The sequence below is a fragment of the Mastigoproctus giganteus genome, chromosome 11, assembly GCF_048544385.1.
Source record: "Mastigoproctus giganteus isolate SK-2022 chromosome 11, ASM4854438v1, whole genome shotgun sequence".
Taxonomy (NCBI): domain Eukaryota; kingdom Metazoa; phylum Arthropoda; class Arachnida; order Uropygi; family Thelyphonidae; genus Mastigoproctus; species Mastigoproctus giganteus.
The window spans coordinates 7,496,164-7,517,522 of record NC_143585.1 but is presented as its reverse complement, the minus strand read 5'-3'; the positions used below and the strand labels follow the sequence as shown (position 1 = coordinate 7,517,522).

Below are 21,359 nucleotides of genomic sequence, written 5' to 3'. Positions count from 1 at the left end.
TATTGTCAATAAAAATATTCCAAAATAAAGATAAGTGACCAGCGAACTTATGGAATTCTTGGTATGAATGATGGCTTCTTCCTCACATGATGGGTGACACGCGCTTCTGACGACAGAAGCTTCGTCTTGTGGGGAGATAGCGGGAAGGTAACGGACTGCTATGCGCACCAAAAGCGCATTACTTTGCGAAATTTATCGAACCCATTTGCACGGCAGACAGTAACGGAACTAAATCGATTACGTCAACTCTTTGCTTAACTTTAATGATCTGTTTGCGTTCATCACGCATTCCTGCTCCAGGTTTCCCGCTGCTTTGAACCCACCGGGTTCCTCTAGGTTTTTTAAGCCTATTCATTTTTCTCCTCACATTCGAGTTCGTAACTAGTAATTTGTTTGTGGGTAGCAGAACACGTTCTCGATATACTGCAATTTAGATGTCTTTCATTTCCTTACTACAGGTTATTTATTCTAGGCCTATGACAGGATTGAAGGACAGAGTTATGCGAGTGAATTGCTTTGTATAATGCACTTTCAATAAAGATCGTTATTATCTAATACAGCATTCATGATTACTTCAAGGAAATGGGTTTTCTCAGGCTGCTCTTAACCTATTTTGCATTATAAGCAATTCAGCAAAACTAATGCAAATATTCTGCACTTTGATAAATTGATATTACAGTTTACCGGTATCATTCATTTCCACATATTTATTTACAGTATTTTATGTTGTTTTTCGGTAAACGGTGAATACCCATACTTTGAAAATTAGTAATGCTAAGTGTCTAAATTTAGCTGCTGTAATTGTAACCAAAAATTTTACTCATATCTATTGCATTATTAAATTAATATTGTTTATAATAATCACAGAATGCATTGATATATATATATATGTTCAGTGCAATGGAAAACAATTTTTTATTTTTTTTTAATGTATGCAACACTCAGTACTTGTCCATTATTGTCTGGCATCGTTGCTTTCAGTGCCTTTTTTTAATTTTAGATATGTAGTATCCTCAATGCCGTCGTGGTATGGTAGGCATCCAGCCAAATGCCCAGGGTGCCATTTGGGTAGGATTTGTGAATTATTTAATTTTAATTTAAAAAGGGTGCCAAATGCTTGATTTGCCAAGGGCACAAAAATATCTCACGATGGCACTGAGTATTTCTATCAAAGACCATCAAAAACAGGTTATAGCAGTCTCGCCTTTTAAATAAGTTGCAGCTTATTTGGTAGTTCCTTGTGGCAGTTCCTTTTCTTTTACTTTCTGCCATTCACACTCTCGGTTGTAATGAGAATATGCACGTGATGTCTGTGTGAACCTCTTTTGTTTTTTGAGAGGGCATAAATTCAAATTGAGGAAAGACAGATGTAGGATAGACGTGCGGAAATTTGCCTTTAGCCAGTGGGTGGTTGGTTGGTGGAACAGACTGCCATCCCTTGTGGTGGAGGTTGATAGCCTAAATAAGTTTAAGGCTCAGCTGGACAGGTATTTTGAACGAACAGAGGGGTGAAGTGGAAGTGGGTTTTTTTTTTTTTTTTTTTTGGCTGATGCTGCATAAGCTTGCTTTCTTGCATCAAATGCCTCTACTAATGCTAAAAGCTAGAGATAGAAATTAAGTTTTCATTATAAAAAATTAATTTGTAGCTTTTTTTTTTACTGAATTGAAAACAGTAATTTATTAATTATATGCCTTTTCAGGATATGATGGGCACATCCTAGCGAGATCCAATATTCCTTACATTTCAAGGGTACAGCTCTAAAACGGTGTTCGCAGGCCAGCTGGCTGTTAGAAAATCTCTTCACTCTCTGTCTCATAGACGTTCTGTTTCTGCTGCATGCCTTTTCTGTAGATACTTCCATGGGCACTGTTCTTTTGAATTGCCTTCTATAATTCCTGCTCTGTCTTCCAAACCAGTCTGAACATATGCTGCAACTGGTCAACATCCTTTTACTGTGAAAGTTCAAATTTACAGTACCAACTTTTCTTCTTCTTCATTTATTCATTCAACTTCTGTTTTCTGGAATAACCTTCCTTCATATGTATTTCCTGAAAATTACAATCTACAGAAATTCAATCTGATGTCAACAGGTATCTTCTTTCATCTTCTCAACATTCAACCCATGCATGGTACTAAGTACTATAGGTTCTAATATAAGGTGACCATTCGTCCCCAATTTTCGGGGACAGTCCCCGAAACAAGACTTGTGTCCCGGCTTATTTTTGTCCCCGATTCTCTATTTCTTACTTAAAGTTATAAAATAATGAATATGAGACCGGAGTCACGATTTTGCTATTAAAATTAAAACTATTAAAATTCTGCTAATCTGGCAACAGTGTAACTGTACTGGGAATCCCTGCGGTCTCAACTCGAACATTCGGCCCTGGGCTGTGATCAGCGACGAACGAGACATCAAAGTGGTTTGATGGCAGGTTTCTCGTAGGAGTATTTTCGTAGCGTTGAACACTTGTCTTTCTATTTACTACGTGTGTTTTCTGTGTTATTAAATAAAAAACTTATACAAGATTAAAAGTGTAAGTTTCTTTGTATTTTTAAATATTAAATTAATTACGCACTTGTTATTTTAGAATTATGAGTTCAAAAAAGCAAAAGTCTCACTTCAGTGAATCATTACAAACCCAATTTTCATTTATTCGTGAAGTTAACAATGAAAGCACTTCAGTACAGTGCACTGTGTGCAATTTGACATTTTCTATAGCCAGTGGTGGAAAATCTTCCATAACAGACCATATGAAAAACTGCATTGGAAGCAAAATCTCACTCTGTAAGTATTAGTAACTATTATCACAAACTTGAGCCATCAAAATCTGAATACAATTTAGCTATTCATGATGGAACGTATCATACCATTCGACACAATCAAAGTTAGCATTAGCATGGGCACATGATGCAAGAAAGCAAGCTTATATAGCATCAGCCAAAAAAAAAAACAAAACACACACTACCTTCTCATTTCACTTGTCCACCCGTTTTCCAAGCATGGACTGCACAATGAGTTTACAAAAGAAATTTCTACACGAAAGTTTTGATGCTCAAGAACAAAGTGTGAGGCAATTGTAAAAAATGTATTTTACCCTTGGTTGCTGGAAGAAATTAAAAATGAACTTAAAAACGCTGATTTTGTCACTTTTTCTTCTGATACTTCGAATCACAAATACTTAAAGTTACTACCAATTACTGTACATTATTTTGATGGATACAACATGCATGCTCCGATCGATAATAAAGTCTTAACTTTTGTTAAAATATCAGATGAAACAGCTGACATTATTTCTTCAGAAATCATGAAAATAATTGCATCTAATGAGTTGGATAATAAGGTAATCGGACTTTCGGCCAATAACATGAACACAAACTTTGGAGTTTTACTAAGAAGAGGCAAAGAAATATTATAACTAAGCTTAAAACCCAATTAAACAGAAACATAATTGGTCTTGGCTGTAATGCACACACTACATAATTGTGCTAAGGCAGCTTTTGATTCAGTGCCCATTGATTGATATTGAAGTACTTGTTACGAAAATATTTGGGTATTTCCATATATTGCTGCAGTCTTGTCTAGATGATCCTGCAATGCATCTTTAACAAGTGACTCCATTATTTTACCAGGAACGATTCGCGTATGACGCTTAAAAGATTTTTGTGATTTTGTTGGACAGGAATACAAATAAATATTGGGTTATGCTAATGTGAGGTCGTTGTCATTACTTCCAGCCTTAGAAAGGATACTTAAACTTTACCCTGCACTGAAGTCCTTTTTTTTGTCACAAAACTGATGTCCAAAAGTGCTGAAACAATTTTTTGATAGAAGTGACACAGAACTGTGGATTAGCTTCGCTCATTCCCGAGCTTCTCTTTTTCATGATACAATCAAGATTCTTGAAGGCAATGATAAGTGTGCCACGGAATCGGCATTAATTGTAAAAAATCTATGGTCAAAACAGGAGACATGATGAGATGAAATTTTTTTTCCATACATGGTGAAGAAACAATTAATAGATTTAGTGATGATAGCAAAATGACAATGAAATCTTATTTTGAAACAACAAAAGAATTTTATGATACTGCATTATCTTATTTAAAAGCGTGGAACAAAAACAATGAAGATTTATCAGATTTAAGCTTCTTTTTTCTGAAACAGGTTCCTCTGAGAGAAAATTTTGATATGGCAATTGATCTATTGTCGTCAGAGTGTTAAATATCAATCATCAATCACGATGAGCTTTTTGACGAATTTTCTTACTTGCGAACATATTTATTGGGAAGAGACAAATGGTTCAATTCTACGACCCTTGCTAAGAAATGGTGCGAAGCTCTTCTTCATATGAAAGAAAATAATGTGCCGCATGCTAATAAGAAGTGGCACCTCCATAGCCAGTGGGAAGGAGCAGCAGTGCATAGCACACGCTTCTTGATTAGACTGGGGTTCGAGCCTGTCACCACCAAATACGGAGGATTCGGAAAGGTCAGGGAATGACCACCACATATCCCGGAGCAATATGGCCTTAGTTGCTAATGCTCCTAAAAACCAAATAACAAACAAGCTAATAAGAAGAAAGTTGGTAGTCTTGTTATGTGCCTCCCTGTAAGCAACATTTTTGTTGAAAGAGTGTTTTCTTGCATGAACTACATTTGGAGCGATGAAAAATCGCAGATGAAAGTGGAAACAATGTGAGCTATCATAGCTGTTAAAATAAACATGGATTTATCGTGTGAGGTCTTTAGTGTGAAAATATCACAAACCCTGCTATATTGAAAAAAATTCATTCTTCTGACAAATATACAGTAGTTAATTAGTGCAATGCAAACATTTATGTAAAATGGTTTACAAATGTTCAAATAAATGTTGCAATTAAAATGATTATTATTTAAATTAAATTATTATTATTATTACTATAGAATGAGTATTATTTAAAGTCCCGCATCATGCCGTGCGATGCGATGGCGGCTCGTGTTAGAGTGTACCTCTCTGATTGCTGGGATTAAGCACGTCAGGTGTGGTCAGTAGTTGTAGGTGACCGTTCTGTGGTAGTCAGTGCCGGTCCGCGGCATAATGGGCTGAGATCCAACCGAAGGCATTTATATAGCCCATCAAAAAACTCATCCTCTACCAGGAGTAGGGGATGGGCTCTTTAAAAAAAAAAAAAAAAAAGAGCCCGTGTCCCCGGAAACCCCACCAAAAAAATGGTCACCTTATTCTACTACCTCTCATGCTTGGGGTTCTCATTAAAAAAAACTCAATTAAAACTTACCACACCAAAATAAATGAGAAAAAACATTAATAAACGAAAGTGTTTATCGTATTTTTTTAGAATTTTCAGTTTCCTATGACCTCAGATTAAATACAAAATGGGATGATCTACAAGATTTCTTTTCTTCTTTTCCATGGTTGGATTACTGTTTGAAATCTTCTGATGCCAATGTTTGCTCAGATCGTGTCAGTGAAATTATTCTTGTAGGGATGAAATCCTTAATTCCACACTTCACCTTAAAATCTCGTCCTTTTTCCAAACCTGGTTTTCCAAAAAATTTGTGCTAAAGGCTCTTCAAGATTAGAATGTTGCATAAAGCAATTGGCTTGCATCCAGATCTCCAGGTTCATTTTCATTTTCTGCATACACCAAAGATCACAACAATTTATAGCAGTTATTAATCCAAAGTAGATTCTGAATGGGTTAAGAGTAGAAAATTTTCTTCTTGTCCAAATGGTAGTCCGAGCATTTTGGCCTCTTGCCAAAGCTGTTGGCCACAACTTTTGCCCATCTGTGCTCCCATCTCTGTTAAAACTGGATAGTTCTATTGCTACATCAGCAAAAGATAAAGTAGCATCCTACTTTTCTTATAGCACTTGTATTGATGATATCTTGGTAAACCACCTCCTACCATTCCTAATGTATTGAATTTAATGCCTCCTGTGATTTTCTGTCAAAAGGATGTCAGAATAATTTTGAACCATCTGGATCTGATGCTTTCTTGTTGCCAAGATAGTGCTAGGTCCAGATGGTATTAACATTAGTAGAGGCATATGATGCAAGAAAGCAAACTTATGCAGCATCAGCCAGAAAAAAAAAACTGCTCCCATTTCACCCCTCCATTCGTTCCAAATACCTATCCAGCTCAGCCTTAAATTTATTTAGGCTGTCAACTTCCACAACAAAGGATGGAAATCAGTTCCAACAACCAACTACCTGCTGACTAAAGGCACACTTCCTCACATCTATCCTACATCTGTCTTTCCTCAATTTGAATTTATGCCCTCTCAGGTGATTATTCTGAGCAAGAGGAAGAATCCCATCAGCATTGAGCGTGCTCAAACCATTCAAGGCTTTATACACCTCAATCAGATCATCTCGCAAGTGCCTAGTCTCCAGACATTGTAATTTGCAAAACTGCACTGTAAATTTGCACTGTAATTTGCCTTTGTTCCATTCACTAATCTTGTTGCCCTTCTCTGTACTTGTTCTAACGGCTATATATCCTTCTTAAAATGAGGCCTCCAGATCTGTATACAGTACTCAAGGTGTGGCCTGACCATAGACTTATACAAGGGGATAATCACCTCCTTATCCCTGCTAGAAAAATTCCTTTATATCATTGACAAGATACTATGAGCTACTCTTGCAGACCGTCTGCACTGCTCACAACACTTCATATCTGCCTGCACAATTAACCCCAGGTCCTTTTCGTTCTCTACCACTGTCAGTGTAGTACCACAGAGTTGATACGTGACTCTGGGGTTACTGCTTCCCATATGTAGTACTTTACATTTGTCAATGTTAAACTTCATTTGCCACTTCTCAGCCCATTTGCTCACTTTTCCAGATCCTGTTGCAGCAGCGTACTGTCATTAGTGTCCTTAACAACCCTGCCAACCTTCATATTGTCTGCAAACATGGACATTAAGCTTGATATACCATCATTGCCACTTCTCAGCCTATATTATTCTTCTTATAATATATCATTTATAAATATAGAAAACAACAATGGACCCAACACCGAACACTGAGGGACTCCACTAATAGCATTAGTCTACAATGAACAGTGTCCATTGATTACCACTCTCTGTCTTCTCCCACTCAACCATCCCTTTATCCATAGCAGCAATTTGCCTCCAATGCCACACTGCTCCAATATGTGCAACAGTATCAAAAGCCTTTCTAAGATCCAAGTATATGATATCAAAGTTATTCTTTGCATCAAGTTTCTTTGTGACCACATCATAGTATCCAATCAAATTGGTCAGACAAGACTTTCCCTTAACAAAACCATGCTGTGTCCAAGCTATAACTGAAGTCTTGTCTAGAAGATCCTGCAGTGCTTCTTTAACCAGTGCCTCCATTAATTTTTCTGGAAGAGAAGTTAAACTAACAGGTCTATAATTACTTGTGTCGCCCTTTGATCCTCCTTTGTGAATTGGGGTCACATTTGCACATCTCCAGTCCATGGGTACCTCCCCTGAGTCCAAAGAAGCTCTCATAATTGAGGCTAAGGATTTGCTTACTTTGCCTCCTTTAATATAACTGGATAGATCCCATCCACCCTGGGTGCATTTTTTATGTTTATCTTCAACAATTTCTACTTCATTTTCCTCTCAGTAATTACAAAATCATCTAGCTCATTGTGCTTTTTTGCTTACTCCTGTTCTGTGTTAACTTTTGGTAACCTTTTATACCTTTTATACTTTCTTATTCCACTGCTATTTTACCTTCTGCTTGAAAATTTGATCATATTTAGCCACTTCATTAAAAGGATAGCAAATCCCTCCCATCCAATTTAAAGTAATGTAGAACTTCCATCGACCACCAACTCCAAAATTATGTAGAAACTTACATCTGATCAATGATTGCCAGTATGGATTCTATCAGTATTAATCCAATGGTGATATACTAATGGCTTATGTTACCTATCTACAAATTAATTGGAAAAGTTTGGTGAAACTCAAGCAGTTGCTCATAGCATTTCAAAGGCTTTTGATCATGTTTAGCATAAACATCTTCTAAATGAGCTTCCATCTTATAGATAGCCAACTGTTTTTTTTTGCAATTGAGTATTTTGGCTCTCTATATTTTAACTTCTCCACTAATATTAGTGTTCCCCAAAGTTTAGTTCTTTCTCCCATTCTCTCTCTCTTGTATATCAGTGATCTTCTCCCATTGACTGAAAAATCCTATCCATAGTTTTGCTGACGATAGCACATTGCATTTCACCTTCTAGTTTGAGAAACCTTGCCCTGCACAAACAGCTTCACTGCACTGGCCAGAAAAAAAACAAAAAAAAAAAAAACCAAACAAGTAGATAAAGAAAATACAAATTATTTGCTTCCCTCCTCACATAGGTAACTATCCAGTTGACCTTTGAATTTATTCAAACTGTCAGATTCAACCACCCATGAAGGCAACCTGTTCCTCCAATTAGGGATTACCCTGACTTCTAATCTTTCATGGCATAAGTCTCACAAATGTTGCTTTCTCTGCATCTAAAAAACTGAGTTTTCTCTTTTATTCTCAGCATTACTGTTTTCTATACAACTACTCATCTGTACAAATCTCAAATCTTCCCTACCATGGAAGTGCCCCATCTCCATAATTTCTCTCAGGTTTCTAGACTCCATTCAAAGAGGACAGTTAGATTAATTAATGACTCATCCCTTACAAAGTCTCTCCACTCTCTGTCTCATATACATTCTGTTTCTGCTTTATGCCTTTTCTGTAGATACTTCCATGTGCACTGTTCTTCTGAATTGGCATCTATAATTCCCCCCTTTCTGTTCCTAACCAGTCCAAACACATGCCACAACCAGTCAGCATCTTTTTGCTTTCCAACTTCAAACTCACAGAACCTACATTTCTTCTCTGTCATTTGTTCCTTCAACTTCCATTTTCTGGAACAGACTCCAACTTTTATCTTCCTCATTTAATCCTTCAACTTCTATTTTCTCGAATTACCTCCCTTCACACGTATTTCCTGAAAATTGCAAACTACTGAAATTCAAGTCTAGTGTCAACAGGTATCTTCTTTCATCTTCTCACCCTTCAGCCCTTATACAAACTATAAGTTCTTATACCTTTCATCTTTGGGGTGTTCATAAAAAAAAAAAAAGATTGAAGACAGATGCTCACATGGGCTCTGACACAACGTGAACATCTGTATTTCTATTTATCCAGAGAAATCAAAGCATTACGGGAAGATTAGAATATTGCTGGGACAATGTAACAGCAAAATTTTAAAATGTGTCATCTGTCATGTTAGCAGCAGAAGGTTAAAGTTAGTTCAGTATGACGGCAACTCGTAGTGAAGACAGAATGTGCTCTGCTGTAAGCATTAAAAAGCCATTTTATTTTAGTAGGAAGTTAAAATCCTGCAATCAAAAAAAAATTTGAAAAATACTACAATGGTGAGGAACTCCTCCTACTTTTCATAATTTTGATAAAGGCAAAATAGCATTTGCTGTTTTATATTTTCAAGTTCTGAAAGAACAAAATTTTGATGCAAACACTGTTTGAGGTGTTTACCAAAATTCAATGCCACTGTCACTTTCTCAAATTTTTAAAAAGCGAAACCAAAAAAAAAAAAAAAAAAAATGTTCTTAACCTTGGCATGGTTATGTGAATTAACATCCTCATTACTTTTGCAAATAACTTTCCCAGTTAAAAAATACAGTTATACTTCTGAATTCAGAAAGTAATTTGTGACTAATATTATTATTTACTTCGAATTTCTAAAACTGTATGCTTTGAGTCTCTGTATGTTAATGTGCAATACAGTATTTAAAATACAGTTTTTATTTTTTAAACTTTTGCAGGTCTCCAGCACGACAATTAATCATGGAGATAATGGCATGTTCTTTATTGATGATGTCCAAGTAAGCAAAGTTTTTGTTAATTATTTGGTTTATGCTATCTTAGTTTTTTCCTGATTACTGATATTATGAATTTTTAGTTTGGAGAGCATTGACAATAATAGGAAAGCCATTTAAAGTATCTTATTAAGAAGCAGTAATTTAAGACAGATTACTTTATTCTGGGAGAACATGGATGTAGAATAGAAGGGGGATGAATAATAGAAGGGCAGGCCATGTCCAGAAATACTGTAAATATTATATGTATTGCACACTCAAGTCTGCACATTGACACAAAATATTCAGTACATTGTTTCCCAAGCATTATTATAATAACTGATAGGTGGAACAGGACCAGGTATGTTTGCCAGGGGCAAATATGAGGCCTTGTAGAGCAGATATCATCTTTTAATTGCACAAAAGGTGATATTGTTGTACACATTAGAACTAACGACATTAAGAGTAAGAGATCTGCAGATTTACTCAACAAGTAAATGTCAACAAGTCAACAAGTTTTACAAGTTGATCTGTAACCAAGTTACAAAGGAGGTTAGGCAGGCGAAGGCAGATTACGAGAGATCCTTGGCAAGGGATGCGAAGAAAAACAGCAAAGAGTTCTTTACTTATGTAAACTCTAGAAGGAAGGGGATGAATCAGATTGGTCCACTTGAGATCGATGGGTCAACTGTTGATGACCCTGCTCGGGTAGCTAACAAACTAAATGAATATTTTGCATCGACATTCACACATGAGGAGTTATTCAGCGAGGGGAATGCCAGAGGTGTATTCAACTCTAGCAGTAAGCTAGAGAATCTTGTAATAACTGAGAGCAAAGTGGAGGAGAAATTGTTGAAGATAAACACAAGAAAGGCACCTGGGGTGGATGGGATCTATCCAGTTATATTAAAGGAGGCAGCAAAGGAGGTAAGCAAACCCTTAGCCATAATTATGAGAGCTTCCTTGGACTCAGGGGAGGTACCCATTGACTGGAGATGTGCAAATGTGACCCCAATTCACAAAGGGGGATCAAAGGCTGACACAAGTAATTATAGACCTGTGAGTTTAACTTCTGTTCCCGGAAAATTAATGGAGGCACTGGTGAAAGAAGCACTGCAGGATCATCTAGACAAGACTTCAGTTATAGCTAGGACACAGCATGGTTTTGTTAAGGGGAAGTCTTGCCTGACCAATTTGATTGGATACTATGATGCAGTCACAAAAGAACTGGATGCAGGGAATAACTTTGATATTATATACTTGGATCTTAGAAAGGCTTTTGATACTGTTGCACATGGAAGACTGCTGCACAAATTGGAGCAGTGTGGCATTGGAGGCAAGTTGCTGCTATGGATAAAGGGGTGGTTGAGGGGGAGAAGACAGAGAGTGGTAATCAATGGACACTGCTCATCGTGGACTAATGTTATTAGTGGAGTCCCTCAGGGTTCAGTATTGGGGCCTTTATTGTTTTCTGTATTTATAAATGATATTGATGATGGTATATCAGGCTTAATGTCCAAGTTTGCAGACGATACAAAGGTTGGCAGGGTTGTCAAGGACACTACTGACACTATGCTGCTGCAACAGGATTTGGAAAGGTTGAGCAGATGGGCTTCGAGGTGGCAAATGAAGTTTAACATTGACAAATGTAAAGTACTACATATGGGAAACAGCAACCCCAGAGCAACGTATCAACTCTGTGGTACTACACTGACAGTGGTAGAGAATGAAAGGGACCTGGGGGTGGTGGTGCAGGCAGATATGAAGTTCTCTGAGCAGTGCAGACGAGCTGCAAGAGTAGCTCATGGTGTATTGTCAATGATATATAGAAATTTTTCTAGCAGGGATAAGGAGGTGATTATTCCCTTGTATAAGGCAATGGTCAGGCCACACCTAGAGTACTGTATACAGGCCTGGAGGCCTCATTTCAGGAAGGATGTAGAGCTGCTGGAACGAGTACAGAGAAGGGCAACTAGATTGGTGAATGGGACAAAGGGGTTCTCTTACGAAGAAAGGCTTAAGTTTTGCAAATTACAGTGTCTGGAAACTAGGCACCAGCGGGGTGATCTGATAGAGGTGTACAAAGCCTTGAATGGTTTGAGCATGCTCAATGCTGATGGGATTCTTCCTCTAGCTCAGAAAAATCACCTGAGAGGGCATAAATTCAAATTGAGGAAAGACAGATGTAGGATAGATGTGCGGAAATTTGCCTTTAGCCAGCGGGTGGTTGGTGGGTGGAACAGACTTCCATCCCTTGTCGTGGAAGTTGATAGCCTAAATAAGTTTAAGGCTCAGCTGGACAGGTATTTCGAACGAACAGAGGGGTGAAGTGGAAGTGGTTATTTTTATTTATTTATGTTACTTTTTTTTTTTTTTTTTTTTTTTTTTTTGGCTGATGCTGCATAAGCTTGCTTTCTTGCATCAAATGCCTCTACTAATGCTAATGCTAAAGTACAGGTCATTGTCGAAAAAAAGTCCAAGTTAGAGTTGAATGTGAAAGTGTCTGCAATTCTGCCCAGAGACAATAGGAGGGAGTATATGATGAGAGCCTTGTCGATCAATTCAGCCCTGGAGAGATTGTGCGAGGCTTAAGGGGTAGAATTTTTTTCAGCCTAGTCTGTGCTTGTTGACAGGAGAGACTGTTTCTACAGGGATGGGATACACTTAAATAGAAAGGGTGCAAGAATATTTGCTGATGCTATCGAGGCAGTGTTAAGTGGGTGGGAAAACTGCTAGCTTGGGGGAGGGTACACAGACTAAAACGTTAACAATGGCCGCAGGCCAAGGCAAAAGTGATTCTTACACTGCTTCTATTAAAATGAGCAGCAGCCTGCTCATTCTAATAGAAGATACAGAATGCTGTGTAACAAAAAGAGAGAAAAGACATGTAAATAATAGAAGAATTATTGAAGGACAATTAGTCATTGCTGTTTGCACCAAAAACACTTTGTGGGACTTTTTTGATGCATTTCCTTAGAGAAAACTTGAACTTTTAAGGGGAAATTCAAGGGAAACAACACTCCTCTTTGAAAGATATAGCTTGATACATAAAACATACAGATAATGCACAAAAGGTTTAGTGAATTAAGTAAGTTACAGAAAGGCATATAAGCAGCCGTTCCCTGAAGTTAACAGTATAATCTGTATCAACCACTGAATTCTGTGCTCCTTAATTTCTTTGCTTTTAGAACATTTTTAATGTTTTTCTTAATTTCTTTGCTTTTAGAACATTTTTAATGTTTTCATAGTTGGTTAAAATGTCTTGAACCTGTCCCAACTGCTTTCTTGAACCAGAAAGACAGTGAGAAGTGGACAGTTCATACAGTTTCAGCAGTTTGAGCCCATACCCCAACGTCAAACATAACATCTGCTGCAGCACAGATCTTTAGTCCCATGGTAGGTTGCTATAGATGGTGACTTGATTGTCAGGAAAAGGTAAAACATACTGTGCAAAAAGGAAAGAGTATATCTGCTAGGAACCAAAGTTCATGGTGGTGTAGAGCAGCTGTCTTCTTTTAAGGTGATATTGTTATACATGTTGGTACTGAGGATTTTAAGAGTAGCTGATCTGAGGATTAATGAACAAGTACAGAGCAATGTACCTGTTAATTAACTTGCATAATTGCCACTACTAATAGAAAACGTAATGTTGAGAAAAAGTCATGAGTTTGGATTGAAATTGAAACTGTCTGAAATTCTGCCCAAACTCACAAAATAGGAGAGAGTACATGTTGAGAGCCTTAATCAATTTGACCCTGGAGACTCTATACAAGGCTCTGAGGTAGAATTTTGCTCAGTGGGGTCTGTGGCTGTACACAAGAGAGACTGTTTCTACTGGCATGGGATACACTTAAATAGAAGGGATGCTAGAATATTAGAATTAGCATTGGTTGAGGCATATGATGCAAGAAAGCAAGCTTATACAGCATCAGCCAAAAAAAACCCTTCCCGTTTCACCCATTGGGTCACTCCAAATATTTCTCTAGTTCAGACTTCAATTTATTTAAACTATCAGCTTCCACAACAACAGATGGAAGTCTTTTCTAGCAATCAACTACCCACTGGCTAAAGGCAAACTTCTATACATCTATTCTGTAACTGTCTTTCAGCAATTTGAATCTATGCCCCCTCAGGTTCTTAATCTGAGCAAGCAGAAGAATCCCATTAGCATTGAGTCTGCTCAAACCATTCAAGGCCTTATGGTATTAAGGATAAGTTGCTACAATGGATAAAAGGATGGTTAAGTGCGAGAAGACAGAGGGTGGTAATCAATGGGTGCTGCTCTTCTTGGGGCGCCTCCGTAGCCAGGTGGGAAGGAGCAGCAGTGCGTAGTACACGCTTCTTGATTAGACCGGGGTTCGAGCCCGTCACCACCAAATACAGAGGATGCGGAAAGGTCAAGGGAATGACCACCGCATATTCCCGGAGCAATATGGCCTTAGTTGCTAATGCTCCTAAAAACCAAATAAGAAATAAGAAGAAGCTCTTCTTGGACTAATGTTATTAGTGGAGTCTAACAGGGTTCGGTGTTGGGTCCACTGTTGTTTTGTATATTTATCAATGATATTGATGAAGGTTTATCAGGCTTAATGTTGAAGTTTGCAGATGATACAAAGGTTGGCAGGGTTGTTAATGATAGTAATGGCAGTGTGCTACTGCAAGAAGATCTAGATAATTTGGGCAGATGGGCTAAGAAGTGGCAACTGAAGTTTAACCTTGACAAATGCAAAGTACTGCATATGGGTAGAAGTAACCCCAGAGAAACGTACCAACTGTGTGGTACTACACTTAAGGTGGTAGAAAATGAAAAAGACCTGGGAGTATTTGTGCAGGCAGATATGAAGTTTTCTGAGCAATGCAGACAGGCTGCCAGGTCAGGTCATGGGGTTTTGTCAATGATATATAGGAATTTTACTAGCAGGGAAAAGGAGGTGATTATCCCTCTGTATAAGGCAATGGTCAGGCCATGCCTTGAGTACTGTGCACAGGTCTGGAGGCCTCATTTTAGGAAGGATGTAGATTTACTTGAGCGTGTAGAGAGAAGGGCAACAAGATTGATGAGGGGAATGAAGGGATCCTCTTATCAAGAGAGGCTTAAGTTCTGCAAATTGCAGTGGCTGGAAACTAGGCACCTGCGCGGTGATCTGATTGAGGGATATAAAGCCTTGAATGGGTTCAGCACGCTGAATTCTGATGGGATCGTTCAGATTACGAACCTAAGGGGGCATCAATTCAAATTAAGAAAGGACAGATGTAGAATAGATGTGCGGAAATTTGCCTTTAGCCAGTGGGTGATTAATTGCTGGAACAAACTTCCATCTGTCGTTGTGGAAGTTGATAGGTTGAATAAATTTAAGGAGGAACTGGACAGGCATTTGGAGGGAATGGTGTGATTTTTTTTTTTGGCTGATGCTGCATAAGCTCATACATTTGCTTTCTTGCATCACATGCCACTACTACTACTACTACACCTCAAGCAGAACTTAAGCCTTTCTTCATAAGATCATCCCTTTCTCTGCACTCATTCTAGAAACTCTATATCCTTCCTAACAGTAAGCCTCCAGACCTCTACGCAGTACTCAAGGTGTTGCTTGACCATTGCCTTATACAAGGGAATAATCACCTCCTTATCCCAGCTAGCAAAATTCCTGTATATCATTGACTCTTTATCATTCTCTCTTTTGTTTCACAGCATTCTGTATGTTTACATTTTCCATAAAAAAATGTTTCTTTTGTATAGTCTGGTAAAATGCACTGTTTGCTTGATGTTTGCAGAGCAATCGGGTACGGGAAATGATACTCCCAAGGGGGATGTCTTTGTGTGTGCGCGATGCAAGGAGTGTATCGATATCAGGCAACAACTCGGCGTTCTTGTGGGCCTATATGAGAGCTTGAAGGACAGGGTGGATGCCCTCGAAGAAACTAAATTGAGGGGCCCATCAAGCTCTCAGCTGCCCACATCAACGCCAGAGCTTGCACTTGGGCATCGCGTGACACAGAGACAACCCCTAAGGCAGAATGCGCTGGTCCCGAAGGAACTAGTAGTTGTTGGTGACTCCATTGTCAGGGAAACGGGGAACATGCTTTGTAAAAAAGATAGGTGGAACAGGACCAGGGTATGTCTGCCAGGGGCAAAGGTTGATGACGTTGTAGAGCGAATATCATCTTTTAAGGGCACAAAAGGTGATATAGTTGTACACGTTGGCACTAATAATATTAAGAATAGGAGACCGGCAGAATTACTTAACAAGTACAGGTCACTGTTGAACAAAAGCCGAGAATTAGGGTTGAATTTGAAAGTGTCTGCAATTCTGCCCAGACACGATAGGAGGGAGTATATGATGAGAGCCTTGTCGATCAATTCGGCCCTGGAAAGATTGTGCAAGGCTCAAGGGGTAGAATTTTTTTCAGCCTGGACTGTACTTGTTAACAGGAGAGATTGCTTCTACAGGGATGGGATACACTTAAATAGAAAGGGTGCAAGAATATTTGCTGATGCTATCGAGGCAGTGTTAGGTGGGTCGGAAAACTGCTAGCTTGGGGGGAGACAAAGACCAATAGATTGACAGTAGCCACTGGCAGAGGTGAAAGAGATTCTTGCACTGCTTCTATTGGAATGAGCACAAGCCTGAAAATCAAGATGCAGGATATTTCAGAGACTGCTGGGAGTCATTGCGGTACAAGTAAACACATGGGTTGTGTTAGGGTAGCTAAGAATAGAAACAGGTGCAGGTATACTTGCGTGTACACCAATGCTAGGAGTTTAGTAAATAAATTTGATGAATTTGAGGTATTGCTCAAAACATCGAAGGCAGATATTGTTGGGATATCAGAGACGTGGTGTCACACAGATATAAGGGATGCAGAACTGCAATTTGGGGAGTACAACGTCTACAGAAAGGATAGACAGGATAGGAAGGGGGGAGGGGTTATGCTATTAGTTAAGAAACACATAAAAACCAAGGAAGTGAAGCCAGTCGACATCACTGGACAGTGCAGTGTGGAGTCAGTTTGGTGTGACATAAACATTGGGAGATCAAAATTGAGAGTAGGAGTGTGCTATAGGCCTAATGACTCTGATGAGTATAATAAGGAACTGTACAGGGAAATAGAGTGGGCCAGTAAATCAGAGTGTCTTATAATGGGAGATTTTAATTTCCCAGATATTGACTGGAATTTGGGGGCTGGTTACTCACACACTAGCAGGGCTTTTGTGGATTTATTGGATGATTGTTTTCTACATCAGCATGTTTGGGAGGCAACTAGAGGGAGTAATACTCTTGATTTGATTATCAGCAGTGATTCTTCATGCATTAAGAATCTGCAGATAAATGAACCACTAGGTGGCAGTGATCACAGTGTGCTGAAGTGGGATTTACTCAAAGAGTTAACTACCATTAGGGGTAAAGGGAAGGGTTATTGCTTCCGTAAAGGCAACTACGATGGACTGAGACAGTATTTAAATTCTATACAGTGGGACCAACTGATGATGTTACCAACAGCAAATTCAAAATGGGAAGCATTCAAAGAACTTATCTTGGAAGCTACTAGGCTTTACATACCAACTAAGAAATATTGTTCAAGGTTTAGGCCAAAATGGATATCAGATGAACTAATGAGGCATATGGCAGAGAAGAAAAATGCATGGGATACATACAAATTAACACATGACACAGAAGCCTATGATAGATACAAGTTGATATGTAACCAAGTTACAAAGGAGGTTAGGCAGGCGAAGGCAGATTACGAGAAATTGTTGGCAAGGGATGCAAAGAAAAACAGCAAAGAGTTCTTTACTTATGTAAACTCTAGAAGGAAGGGGATGAATCAGATTGGTCCACTTGATATTGAGGGGTCAACTGTTGATGATCCTGCTCAGGTAGCTAACAAACTAAATGAATATTTTGCATCGACATTCACACATGAGGAGTTATTCAGCGAGGGGAATGCCAGAGGTGTATTCAACTCTAGCAGTAAGCTACAGAATCTTGAAATAACTGGGAGTAAAGTGGAGGAGAAACTGTTGAAGATAAACACAAGAAAGGCACCTGGGGTGGATGGGATCTATCCAGTTATATTAAAGGAGGCAGCAAGGGAAGTAAGCAAACCCTTAGCCATAATTATGAGAGCTTCCTTGGACTCGGGGGAGGTACCCATAGACTGGAAATGTGCAAATGTGACCCCAATTCACAAAGGAGGATCAAAAGCTGACACAAGTAATTATAGACCTGTGAGCTTAATCTCTGTTCCAGGAAAATTAATGGAGGCACTGGTTAAAGAAGCACTGCAGGATCATTTAGACAAGACTTCAGTTATAGCTCAGACACAGCATGGTTTTGTTAAGGGAAGTCTTGCCTGACCAACTTGATTGGATACTATGATGCAGTCACAAAAGAACTGGATGCAGGGAATAACTTTGATATTATATACTTGGATCTTAGAAAGGCTTTTGATACTGTTGCACATGGAAGACTGCTACACAAATTGGAGCAGTGTGACATTGGAGGCAAATTGCTGCTATGGATAAAGGGGTGGTTGAGGGGGAGAAGACAGAGAGTGGTAATCAATGGACACTGCTCATCGTGGACTGATGTTATTAGTGGAGTCCCTCAGGGCTCAGTGTTGGGTCCATTATTGTTTTCTGTATTTATTAATGATATTGATGATGGTATATCGGGCTTAATGTCCAAGTTTGCAGACAATACAAAGGTTGGCAGGGTTGTCAAGGACACTACTGACACTATGCTGCTGCAACAGGATCTGGAAAGGTTGAGCAGATGGGCGAGAGGTGGCAAATGAAGTTTAACATTGACAAATGTAAAGTACTACACATGGGAAACAGCAACCCCAGAGCAACGTATCAACTCTGTGGTACTACACTGACAGTGGTAGAGAATGAAAGGGACTTGGGGGTGGTTGTGCAGGCAGATATGAAGTTCTCTGAGCAGTGCAGACGGGCTGCAAGAGTAGCTCATGGAGTATTGTCAATGATATACAGGAACGTTTCCAGCAGGGATAAGGAGGTGATTATTCCATTGTATAAGGCGATGGTCAGGCCACACCTAGAGTACTGTATACAGGTCTGGAGGCCTCATTTCAAGAAGGATGTAGAGCTGCTGGAACGAGTGAGCATGCTCAATGCTGATGGGATTCTTCCTCTAGCTCAGAAAAATCACCTGAGAGGGCATAAATTCAAATTGAGGAAAGACAGATGTAGGATAGACGTGCGGAAATTTGCCTTTAGCCAGCGGGTGGTTGGTTGGTGGAACAGACTTCCATCCCTTGTGGTGGAGGTTGATAGCCTAAATAAGTTTAAGGCTCAGCTGGACAGGTATTTTGAACGAACAGAGGGGTGAAGTGGAAGTGGGTTTTTTTTTTTTGGCTGATGCTGCATAAGCTTGCTTTCTTGCATCAAATGCCTCTACTAATGCTAAAAATGCTAAAAAAAAAAAAAAAAAAAAAAAAAATGGTATATTCACCCAGTTAGCATTAGCAGAGGTATATGATGCAAGAAAGCAAGCTTATGCAGCATTAGCCAAAAAAATAAATAAATAATAAATAAATAAACCTCCATGGAGACAAGGCATCTGTGGGGAGATCACATTGAGGTGTTTAAAGCCTTGTATAGATTGAGTATACTAAATGTTGATGGCATTCTTTCTCTTACTGAGACTACACACATTCAAGTTCACGAAGGATGGTTGCAGGATAGATCTGCAGAAGTTTGTCTTCAGCCAGCAGGTGGTTGATTGTTGGAACAGGTTTCCATCTTTTGTTGTGGAAGTGGATGGGTTGAATAAATTCAAGGAAGAACTAGACAAATAATACAGGGTTATTCAAAATGAAGTCTGGGGTTTCAGAATTTTTTTTTGGGAAACCATGTGTCCTAATCATTTGTAGGCATCTCGAAAGAATGCATAATATCTCAAGTTTCGTTCCCACGTTCGCAATGTTCGGTATGCTGGACGGCTAACCACCAGATGGCGTTGGACACATACTGCCGTGCAGTCATTCGTTTGCCTGTGATGCCAGTTCTGCCTTGTTGTGACATGGCTTCGGAATGTAATGAGAAAGCTTTTACTGTGTTGGAGTTTCATGTAAGTAAATCTGTTACCGTTGTGCAACGGCACTTTCGGACAAAATTTAAGAAATATCTGCTGACGTACAAGACAATTAAATGATGGTATATACAGTTTAAGGAGACAGGATGTCTGTGCAAGGGAAAACGTCTCGGTCGCTCGTCCGTATCAGATGCTAATGTGGAACACATTAGGGAAACTTTTCTAAGGAGCCCAAGGAAATCCACTACGAGGGCAAGCAAAGAACTTCACATCCCACAAACTACAGTTTGGCGTGTTTTGCTGAAGCGATTACTAATGAAACCATATTGTCTAACCCTGTTGCAGTCTTTGAAACCAGATGATCTGTACGCGAGGAGTAACTTCTGCACTGCACTGCAGAGCCACATGGAACAAGATTTTGGAACAAGTTTGCTGACAGAGTGATTTTTTCTGATGAATCGACCTTCCATTTGTCGGGGAAAGTGAATAAGCAGAATGTGTGATTTTGGGGGACATCAAATCTGCATACACGTGTGGAACATGAGCGGGACTCTCCAAAAGTAAATGTCTTTTGTGCCATATCTCAAAGGAAAGTTTATGGTCCATTTTTCTTTTGTGAAAAGATTGTAACTGGGGAGATTTATCTGGATTTAATATGCTTATGACTTCTACCCCTACTACAGGATGATAGTGTGAACTTCATCCTACAGCAAGATGGTGTCCCATGTCACTTCTATCACATAGTCCGGATTTTTTAAAACGCCATTTACCGCAGCAATGGATCGGACGTGGGAGTGCTGCAGATCAGCAGATCGAATCCTGGCCGCCTCGGTCTCCCGACCTAACGCCATGTAATTTCTTCCTGTGGAATTTCATAAAAGATAACGTTTTTGTGCCTCCCTTACCTGCGACTATACCAGAACTGAAAGATCGGATCACCAAAACCATTGACAGCATCACTCCTGACTTACTAAGCCGTATGTGGGAAGAATTCTTTTTCCGAGTTGATGTCTGCTGGATCACTAAAGGCTCTCATATTGAACATTTATGAGGTATGTAAAAAAACTTCATTACTATACTTGCATTCTGGAAATATTTCTTTCTTCCTATGTCTGCTCATATGTGTACAGGAATTGTTTGAAACCCCGGACTTCATTTTGAATAACCCTGTATAAGCTTGCATCATTTCCAATCGCTACCATTAATTGTACTGAGTAAACTAAATGTTGATGGCATTTTACTCATTCTCGGGCAATAAACATAGAGGTACATAAATTTAAATTGATAAAATATGGGTGCAGAATTGTTGTTGGTTTTTTTTTTTTTTTTTTTTTTGGTTGTTGCTGTATAAGCTTGCTTCTGTGCATCATTTTATTTGCCCCTACTGATATTAATTTTAACATTCTTCTCTTGTTTTTTTTTTATCTGTGTATCTCATGTT

General features: G+C 38.9%; 1 protein-coding gene across 1 annotated transcript in view; it reads left to right on the top strand.

Moving 5' to 3' along the window:
- Nucleotides 1–21,359, top strand: part of LOC150077673 (uncharacterized) — a 372,161-nt gene that overhangs the window by 284,957 nt on the left and 65,845 nt on the right. The window contains exon 2 of the mRNA XM_090384710.1: nt 9,825–9,884. Coding sequence (XP_090240836.1) covers nt 9,825–9,884 — 60 coding nt within the window. The remainder of the gene's footprint in view (nt 1–9,824; nt 9,885–21,359) is intronic.